The 11,006-nt window shown below is 33.8% G+C and overlaps 1 protein-coding gene across 1 annotated transcript; it reads left to right on the plus strand.

The window, feature by feature from the left end:
• Positions 1–3,356: 3,356 nt before the first annotated feature.
• On the plus strand, positions 3,357–9,341 carry LOC149255984 (putative LRR receptor-like serine/threonine-protein kinase At5g48740). The gene is given in 19 exon segments (XM_089460620.1): positions 3,357–3,570; positions 3,752–4,009; positions 4,012–4,309; positions 4,425–4,930; positions 5,012–5,129; positions 5,229–5,300; positions 5,911–5,979; positions 6,100–6,168; positions 6,250–6,324; positions 6,522–6,590; positions 6,672–6,743; positions 6,849–6,920; positions 7,069–7,283; positions 7,653–7,852; positions 7,930–8,056; positions 8,146–8,214; positions 8,323–8,512; positions 8,617–8,749; positions 8,834–9,341. Coding segments are annotated over 19 exon segments (3,045 nt in total). The 5' UTR covers positions 3,357–3,476; the 3' UTR covers positions 9,173–9,341.
• Positions 9,342–11,006: the final 1,665 nt, after the last annotated feature.

Raw genomic sequence — 11,006 nt, forward strand, 5'->3', positions numbered from 1 at the left:
CAATTTGACAACATGAGTAACACTAATATAATATATTTTAGGAGAAAATGATATGTAGCATCATAAACTATACAAGTAGTTTAAATAATATATGAAATGGCGTTTTTTTGGTCAAATTTTCCTAAAATTGATAGATATTTTTAAGAATCATAAGTTTAAGTTGTTTAATCTACAAATTAGTTAGAGTGCCTTAAAAGTTTTTTAGGGTGCTAAATTCCTTAATGCATTCAAAAGTACATTTTAATTGATAAAAAATTACAATATTGCTTAAAATTATATTACCCAATTTAGATAATAAAAAAAATAATTATGTCTATTAGTTAAACTAAGTCTAAATTATATTAATAATCATGACATGGCTACCATTCACGATTTGGTCTAGAAAGAAACCTCTAAAAATGACAAAAATATTATTATCAATAATTCCTCTTCCTCTCTAGTTTTACAACTAGCTTCCTGCAGGACCAGTCACAAGGTGATGATATTCAATGTAGTCTTAGCTTGAACTGTCTAACCTTTTCTTTCTTCATGTTCTTTCCCCTTATGGCAAAATTCTTCTCGCTCATGTTTTGGGAGTTTTACTCATTTAGATTCTTCAAACATGTCCCATGGAATGTGATATTGATTATCACTTTATTAAGACAAGTTCCCATTGTGATCTTTATTAGATAATTCTGTCTTTTAAATACATGCTTTCAAGTTCTGACTTGAGTGTAAAATTTGTAAATATTGCCTTAAGTAATAATAATAAAGTTGGGTTAATTAAAGTTAGACAATGGAGATGTGATCTATCTATCTCTATTGGTTGGTTAAGGCTAGAAATTGGAGATTTGTGGTTCATCTATTTCTATGTGTTTCATATCATTTATTCCGTTCCATTAACCTCTATTTTTCATTTTCAACCACAAATATTATATTATAGCTCATGTGTTGCATATAAAACTAAAACATATAATCTGTTCGAGCATGTGTTTGTTGGCTCGTGTATGCTAGTTTCTAGCTATTCTATTCCAATCTTTGACCAATGCATATAAATGAATAAATCAAAAGAAAATGTAAATGTGTATTTAACGATTCAAATACACAACATGGTGATTCAATATGCTAACCTATAGTGACTGGGTGTTCATCTATATCTACATAATTTTTATTGGTGAAGACATCATAAGCTTACCACATTCAGGGTCCATCCAATAATGACAAAAGAAGCCAAATTCAAATTCAATCTAGGATTTCCATACAACATCACTTCATCATTAATGATCTGGTAGGCAGCAACCTTAGGAATAGATCTTTCTAGCAATCGAAATCTGCACACATTACATGAACCATATCAAAACATACAAAAAAAACCAACGCTAACAGTAGTAGCTAATTTTATGCACATTTTAGATCCATCATGACTCTCAATTATGGGCACCCATCTGCATTAATATCTCAAATGCAATGGAGACCTAAAAAAATAAGTGATAAAAAACTCCCATCTACTAGCCATTTTCTCACCATTAACCGTTTAGATGATTTTTTTCCATAACACAGTCCACGAACATGGAAAATCATCCTCGTAATTTACAACAAAATATTTACTTAAATCCAACACCAAAACATTTTAATGCAACTTACTCAAATGGACTATGTGTAGCTTGAAAAAACGTACCTTAGTAACAGGGATTGCATGTAAAGAGAGGCAAACATGTAGGAATGGACTAATTCATCAGAGTCAATTGTAGTGGTGAGCACAATTTTGTCTTCACCAATATATTCCATCGACTATGCCCTGCACTTCCGAAAAAAGGATGCTTATCTATAGCAAAAGTTTTGATGTTGATTCTATTCTCATCCCACGTATTTAACATGAAAAATTGTTCTCCATTACACAACCAATGAAAACGTTCAAAAGCATGCTATTATTTTTGGTAAAAATGTTTATATCATATTTTGTGTTAAACGCAAAGGAGTTTGCGTGTTTTTTTATTATTTTATTTGGAAGCAAAGAAAATTTTCATCGAGTAGTTTTTAAGTGTAATTTTTTGGAAAGTTTTTTGGTTTATTTTGCGATTTAATTTGTCTATTATTTGACACGGATTCATTGAAATCACAATTTTCACAGGTGAACTCTTCACAATCAAATTGCCCCATGGATCCATGGATTTTTGATGGTTCTTAATCTATATATAGTCAAAAAAACTAGATTAAACAACACAAATTAAGATTTGGCCACAAATTTTTTTCTCAATCTGTCAAAAACTATAAAAAAATCACACTTAAAAACTACTCCAATCCTAATAAAATTGGACCATATGAATACTAGCCAACTGACAAAACCTTACATAAACTAGACCTTACATAAAAAGAGAAATGATAACTAGATATACATATAGTGGGGAACAATGATGATTGAACACAAATTATTAATGTGAAACAATTCCGATCACTCTCACACCATAAGTCTGAGAGAGGTGTGAGGAGAGACAACATTAATGTCGCTACTCCTTGCAGTCTTGCTCCATGCATAAATGGATGTCACAGACACTTCGGCACGATTGTCGAGCTAGCTTGTGGTCAAAAGTACATGACTAGGCTTATTTTGACATCCAAAGATTTCTGCCAAGTAGTTTGTCATTAGTCTCCAAGTAACACCTTAACAAATCCTAGCCCAAATAAAACACAATTTAATATAAAATAATAAAATAACATTAAAAAATTAATAAACCATCAAAAAATAAGTTTAATAAACTTTAGAACACTTCATAAGTAAAATACAAAATTTTTAAACTTCTAAAATAAAAAGTTTAAACATGAAAAGAAGACCCTATGAAGGCCAAATTCCAACCCTCATCCTGGTCTCATCACAGAATTAATGTAACATATATTAATATGGAGTTGTTTTTAGTGTAATTTTTTGGATTTTCGGGAATCCAATTTAAAAATATGAAGTGAAATCTTGATTTGTGTTATTTAAACTGGTTTTTTGATTGTATATATGGATTCAACACCTTGAAGAACCCTTAGGGCACTTGCATTGTGCAGAGATTTCCTATCAAATTTGCGTTTTCAATAAATTCCTACCAGATTTTAAAGAAATTAAACATACCCACCAGAAAAACTTTTAAAAAATTGTAAAAAAACAACTCACATTAATATACACTTCCTAGAAAAATATATAAAATAAAATATTAAATTTAATTAATATGCACTTAGTTGAAAAGTATATAAAATAAATATTAAATTTAAATAATATTTGAAAATCTAATTGTATATATCTCCACCTACAACAATATTTATATTACTTTACTGCAAAGTTGACTTTATTATTATTATATTATTTACAGAGGAAGATATCCTTATTTAAGAGGAGAGGCTCGGCCCAAAAATGATATGTAAAAGATAAACTTGGATTGAGCTGGGCGGCCATATGTCCGTATTCTTCTTCCAATCCACTGCTTCTCGATAACTTAAGGAAAACTGGTGTCACCATGGATAAAATTTGTTATGGCAAATGGACCGCATGGATAGCTCCCGTAGTAATGCTTTTGCTGAGTTTATTCTATGTGATCACTGCTCAACCAGGTATGTGTTGAAACATTCTAACTCGAAGAAAAGGCTCATGTATCCGCCTCTAACCTTTATGCAACGTTGCAGTATTTCTCTTTCGTCTACTTTTTACAGTCGTCATTTTATATCGAACGACTCTTCTAGGATTTGGGGAACAAGATATTTGATTTGTTTATTATTTTCTTGCGGCGTGCAGACTTTCTGAGTATCAGTTGTGGAGCAAAAACGAATCACACGGCGGACAACAATATAACTGATGCTCATTACATAGATGTCGGTCAGCCAGTACATGATATAGGGTACCTCAGTGATGTCGGTCAGTCACTAGAAATAGGGGAGATCAGTGCCTATGGGTCATACTTGCATAGTTTACGTTATTTCCCAGAACCTCTTAACAAGTCTTGCTATCAGTTGCCAGTGGCCCCTGACGTGCCTTACCTCTTAAGATTATGGTTCCCCCCTTTGAGAGATGCACTACTAGGCTTCCTTTCACTTTCTCTATTGAGACAGTGGATATGCTGGCTCATCGAAATGTTACGTTAGATTCGACTATACCAATTTTGCACGAATTTATATTGGTTACTAAAGGCAGAGAGTTGTACATCTGTTTGGTCAGATCCAACCGTTATGATGATCCGTCTATCTCTGCGATCGAGATGAGGAGGCTCCAAGAGGGCATGTATAAAACCGCTCAGCCAGGAACAATCTTGGCCACATTATCAAGATATGATGTGGGTGGAAATTCGACAGTGAGGTGAACATTGTGAACTTTTTATTTGAACCAATTTAGTGCGGTTGAGCTTTGGATGGTTGCCATGTTTTTTTGGGTAATGTTTGACATGCTTAGCTTTGGATGGTTGATTGAGCAGGTATCCTCAGGACAAATTCGACCGCATCTGGACATCAGATTTAGAAGCAAGTTCAGATTTACACAATATAAGTTCGAAAGAGCCTATTTCAACAAAAAATACCAATGAACTTCCTCCAACTGCTGTCTTGCAAACTGCATGGGTTGTAAACAACCCGGGCAACATTACAATGGGGAACCAATATCCAATGGGGAACCAATATACCCATGGGGAACCAATATCCGACACGGATCAGACATTACTGCTGTTATATTTTGCAGAGATCGAGAGGTTGAATATGTCTCAATCTAGATCATTTTCGGTCTCCGTGAATGGTGTCATACAGCGTGAAACCATTACTTTGAGGCGAAATTATTCTGCTCAAGAGTTCACAATCTATCCAGATACTGCACCAAATCTGGTTTTAGATCTGTTTAAGAGCAGTGACTCCACCCTTCCTCCTATAATCAACGCTTTCGAGTGTTACGGTATACATCAGTCGGACCAGGCAACAGATTCTGAAGAGAGTAAGAATTGCCCTCGCTAAATTTCTCATAAGTAAATTACAGTATTACAAATCAACGCCTAACGAAGTTCTCAAAATGCAGTTGACGCTCTTAACGCTATCAAAAGTAGATTTCACATAAAAGATTGGATTTCTCCTGATCCTTGCTATCTGATACCGTGGGATGGAATTAGCTGTAATAACAGCAAAATTTCTGAACTGTAAGTTAAATTCTTCGATTTCTTTTACTGCTGAAATCGTGAAATCATGAGGCATATAAGCGAAATTGTAACATGCCGAGACGATACTCTTGTTGCCAGAAATTTGTCGGGAAGGAATCTTACGGGAGCGGTGCCTTACGAGATTGAACAGCTGTCTTCATTGGTTAATCTGTAAGCAAAATTAGACCCTCTTTTTTCAGGACGAAAAAGCTGAATATTATATTATATGAGAGATATAAGAGTTCAACTATTTACATCTGAAAAAGACCCATTGAATTTAGTCAAAATGGGATCAGCATGGGAGAAATTTTTAGACCCTCTTTTTATCTGTGCGTAACCTATAATTTGCCCTTCTAAGAAATTCTCCAAATGAAATGTCGTAGAATATGACAAATACTAATGGCCATTCTAAATTGTGTTCATGTGCTCGTGTTTGATAACAGAATCACGACTAGTTTTGTATTTTGGGGATATTCTTGATAGTGTGTTAAAAATATTGGCTGTTTGTAAGTCTATACAACTCTGGTTAGGCTTTTCAAGGGAACATGATATGCCTGATTATTATACAAGGCACCAATCATCTGTGCAGCATTTACCCATTCGTTTGAATATTATGTCAACTGATAATGATCTATGCAGCATTTACCATTGTGTTGGAATTAGCAGGTCACTTGCCCATAATCACTTAACGGGACCATTGCCATTTAGCCAATTTAATTCGTGGGTTCTTTTGTTGCCATATATTTTCATAAATCAAAGATTAACTTTGGTTACTGTGCAGAAATTTACAAAACAATAACTTGAATGGCGCTCTTGAGTGGCTATCTTCTCTAGAAAATCTTCGAGAAGTGTACGTTGGCGTCTTTTCTCTTTTTATTGTTAATTTGTGTTTTTTGGTCAAACTTTTATTCAAAATAAAATAGAGTTAATTAACAAATTTTGTACTGAATGTTTGTGTCGAAATTAACAGGTCTCTCGATCATAATCAATTCACTGGAGCAATGCCAAATTTGACCAGTCTAGACAAATTGGAGCGACTGTAAATACCTTTTAAACACAACTTTCATTTTGTGGAATTTTTCTGCTGTTCATTTTCACAAAACCAAAATTGACTATGCAGATATTTACAAAACAATAAACTGAATGGTAATGTTGAGTGGTGGTGGCTTTCTGATTTACAAAATCTTCAAGAATTGTACGTCTCCCTCTTTTTAGAAGTGTTTTTCAAAATTCAATACAGTTAATCGATAAATATTGACTCAGTTGTTTCAACTTTTTGTCACACAGAAATATAGCAAACAATAATTTGTGTTTCTTGGTCAAACTTTTATTCAAAATAAAATAGAGTTAATTAACAAATTTTGTACTGAATGTTTGTGTCGAAATTAACAGGTCTCTCGATCATAATCAATTCACTGGAGCAATGCCAAATTTGACCAGTCTAGACAAATTGGAGCGACTGTAAATACCTTTTAAACACAATTTTCATTTTGTGGAATTTTTCAGCTGTTCATTTTCACAAAACCAAAATTGACTATGCAGATATTTACAAAACAATAAACTGAATGGTAATGTTGAGGGGTGGCTTTCTGATTTACAAAATCTTCAAGAATTGTACGTCTCCCTCTTTTTCTATTTGATTTTTAGAAGTGTTTTTCAAAATTCAATACAGCTAATCGATAAATATTGACTCAGTTGTTTTAACTTTTTGTCACACAGAAATATAGAAAACAATAATTTCAGCGGTGTATTTCCTGATCGCCTGCTCCTTAATTGTTCGTTGAAACTCAAGTAATAATATCCTATTTTATATTTCTTATGCTCGTACAAAAAATTGTTTTAAGATCCAAGTGCATGACGTTTATGGAAAATGATATTGAATGAACTTCAAATTTTAATTAATTCAATTTATGGAAAAATGTCTTTCGGTGTTTTGCAGTTACTCGGGAAATCCCTACCTACGGATGGGTAAGAGGGAATGTAATCTCGACAAGAAAAACAAGAAAGAAAACAGTGATAATCACAAGAAAGAAAACATGAAATTGATGGTTGTCCTGGGAATTCTATTCATCGCGTTGATGGTAGATCAATTTGTAAAATTGAGAATAAAAGAAGAGGTTGTAGCTACTGAAAGCGAACATTTATTGAACCAAGGTAAGTATTAGAAATTTTATTATAATAGGCTTCGGGTACAGAGCCTACAATTTTGTTAGGAAAGTTTTTTTTCGCTGGAGTCAGATTGTGTTTTTATGGTTTTTTTTAACAGTAAAATAAATTCAACATTATCAAGCACCATCAAAAACTTCTGAACACCTGAAATCTGAAAGGTTAATAGTTAGAACTCAGATTTCTTAAAATTTCTACCAAATTTTCGTCAAAATCCTAAAAATTTTCCACTATTTTTTTTTGGGGAAAAAGGTGGCCAAGATATACTCTATTATAATATATAGCAGTGTCAGCAATAAATGGAAAATCGTTGTGTTTTTACTATTATTAACTGTACTTTCCATTAACGATTTGCAGACCGCTTGACGAATATGGTGTCAAAAGCACGTGCCTTCACTCTAGATGAGGTGATAGCTGCCACACAAAATTTTAGAAGGGAAATCGGACGAGGGGGATTTGGTTCGGTGTTCTTTGGCACATTGCCCGAAGGAAAAGTTATTGCTGTGAAAGTGCTATCCTTATTCTCCCGACAAGGAATTCAAGAGTTTTTGAACGAGGTAATTCTCAGATATAATACGGTTCAATGTCAGTTTTGGCTGCACCCTAACTATTATTATATGTATCTCATGAGCAGGTTGATCTTCTTTCTAAAATCAACCATAGGAACTTGGTATCTTTATTGGGCTACTGTAACAAAACCGAGCAAGTTATGCTGATCTACGAACACATGTCAGGAGGATCCCTACTAGACCACCTTTATGGTAAATTATGCAATGTAAAATATGTTTGTTTCATTCAATAAAATAGCCAAGGTAACCAACAAACATTTGGTTTTTGTCTTCTTTTTCAGGTCCTCGTGCAGAAAATTCATATCTAAATTGGAAAAGAAGGCTCAAAATAGTTTTAGATGCAGCACAGGGTAATTATTTCTCTTAATTATTTTGAAATACAGTAGATATGTACAATCTAAAAGGTAAAATAGCTATTGATGTGTCTCATCTTATTGATTTCCGATTTTTATGTGAAGGTTTGGAATACCTGCACGTGGGTTGCACCCCAAAAATAATTCACAGGGACATCAAGACGGCCAACATACTTTTGGATAGCAATTTGAATGGGAAGTTGGCCGATTTCGGTCTTTCGAGGGTGACAACGGATGAAGAGGCTACTCATGTTACCACGACAGTGAAAGGAACGTTCGGATATCTGGATCCAGAGTATATAACTTACTCTCTCTGCAATATTCTTTATGTTAAAGGAATTCAATGTATAATTAAGAGTACATATGATTTTTTCACCATACTTGTTTTTATCCTGCCAGATATTTCAACACTCAAATGTTGACGGAGAAGAGTGACGTGTATAGTTTTGGAGTGGTGTTGTTAGAGATCATATGTGGTAGACCACCCATAGATACAAATTTACCTGAAGAAGAACTAAACATAATTCGATGGGTAAGGAACCTTATTATCAATCATCCAAAATATACATATTTAACAACACTGAGACTAACAATGAGTATCGGCATCGCGTTACAGGTGACACCGCATCTACTAGAGACCGATGAAAATGGTGGCAAAATAATAGATGTCATAGACAAAAGGTTGTGCGGAGATTACTGCCTGAAATCCATGATTAATGTTGCCAAAACAGCCATGAGATGTGTCCAGGCTTTACCGTCTTCTAGGCCGCCTGTGAGTGAGATAGTGGCAGAGCTCAAAGAGGCTATCAAACATGAGGACAATGATTCTATTTCAATTGCAGAGGAGAATGGTATCCAAAATGGGCATGCATTGACTGGCCAGGCGAATTCAACTAAACGCGAAGGAATGGAGTGGAGCGATAACAGCTCCAACATGCCAAATGAAGGAAGATAACTTCGCGGATACAGAACTCTAATTCTAAAGAATGTTTAACCTTCTTTACAAAAATTGTTATGTATAGCACTTCCATGGGAGCATCTAACTACTTTGAGCCAGTGTTGATTAATACTATCTTTCTCAAACTCTATATTTTTGTATAATCGTTCAATAAATTTGAATAAGGCAGTAATTATCTTTTTGTCTTAGAGTCTATGCTTTCGGATTCTGAAGTAACAACGAATGTGAAGGTATGAGTATCGTTCCCAGATCATACCCGTTGCTAGCATAACCAATATTTCCTTACTGAAATATGAAAATTAAGTTCTTCTCAATTATAATGATGCACGAAATTCTATTCGAACTAAACAATCGTAACAATCTGATGCTTCAGTAGAAAAACATGGTGCTTCATATTGTTACCATTAAATTCGTGTATGCTCTGCTCACAGAAACTACAGTGAAAAAGGATAGAAAATGAAATCCAAACTGACCATTGCAATGAAACATTTTTTCATTTAGACTTTATTGGTCGTATCTTACACAGAGCACACAAAATGACAAGTGCCACTTTCGCATTAAGCATAAGATTGTATAAGCCCCATAAAAATTTTGTCCTTGAAATTAAAAGAGCACAGGCACCCTCTGATCTGATTTGTCAAATAATCCGTTCACAAAATAATCCAGATTATTTGTCAAAAAATTAATAGAATGTGCTTGATGATTAACTAACGGATGACAGTCAAATAATCCGTTCACAATTAAGTTTCGATTTTCCTTTTTCATCTTCCAATCCTTTCGGATATTTATTAATCTTTCTCATATGCGTTGGAAAGGCAATTGGAAAAGACAAAAATTCACACACAAAACACACAATTTGTTTTTTCCCTTATTAAACACACAAATTTGATTGATTATAATTGATCTTAATGTGGGGTATTTATGCTTTCTAACTAACCACTCAAGTAAAGCTCATTTGGGTTAAAGTTTTCATGTAAACCCACACTAAATTTGGCTTTCCCAAATATAAACTGAACTCGAACTAAGTCACACTTGCTCAAATTAACTCACACTCTTAATATAGACTACTCTGCTTGTTGGAATAATTAGATATTTTTAACACTCCCCTTTAATTACGACCTCTAAACTAAAACACGACTCATCACAACTCAAACATGCTTGCTATTCTAAGTCTCCTCTAGCTTCACAACACCTAAGTTTCCTCTATGAAACTCAAGGACATCTTTTTCTAGTGGCTTAGTGAATATATCACCCAATTGATCATTTGATTTACAAGGCTTTGAATAAACTTCTCCATTGCTCACAAGTTCTCTTAAAAAATGATTTCTTGTATCTATAAGTTTTCTCTTTTGATGAAACATGATATACTTCAGTAGTGCAATGACTTAGATGTTGTCACAATAGATTGTTGTTGATCTTCTTGTTTCTCCTGAAGTCCATCAAAAGTCGTCGTAATCATACTATTTGACATGTTGTTGATGTCGCTGTTACATATTTTTATTCTTCTTATGAAAGTGTCACAATAGACTGCTTCTTAAATGTCCATGATATCACACTTGAACCAAGATGAAACAAATAACCAAAAGTTTTTTTTCCATATCATCCAAACTTCCTACAAAATCACTATCATTGTAACCAACCAAATCTTTCTTTTTTCTTCTTTCATATAATATGCTACAATTTGTAGTTCTCACTATGTATCTCACAATCCTTTTGCTAGCTTTTCAATGTGATTCTTTTGATGACTCCATAAATCTAGAAATCAAACTAACTTCATGCATAATATCCGATCTTGTAGCTGTGAGATACATAAGATTGTTAACCAATCTTC

This window comes from Pinus tabuliformis, chromosome 7 (assembly GCF_031772625.1).
Source record: "Pinus tabuliformis cultivar Carrire ecotype Pingquan chromosome 7, CPIR1, whole genome shotgun sequence".
In the NCBI taxonomy this organism is placed as follows: domain Eukaryota; kingdom Viridiplantae; phylum Streptophyta; class Pinopsida; order Pinales; family Pinaceae; genus Pinus; species Pinus tabuliformis.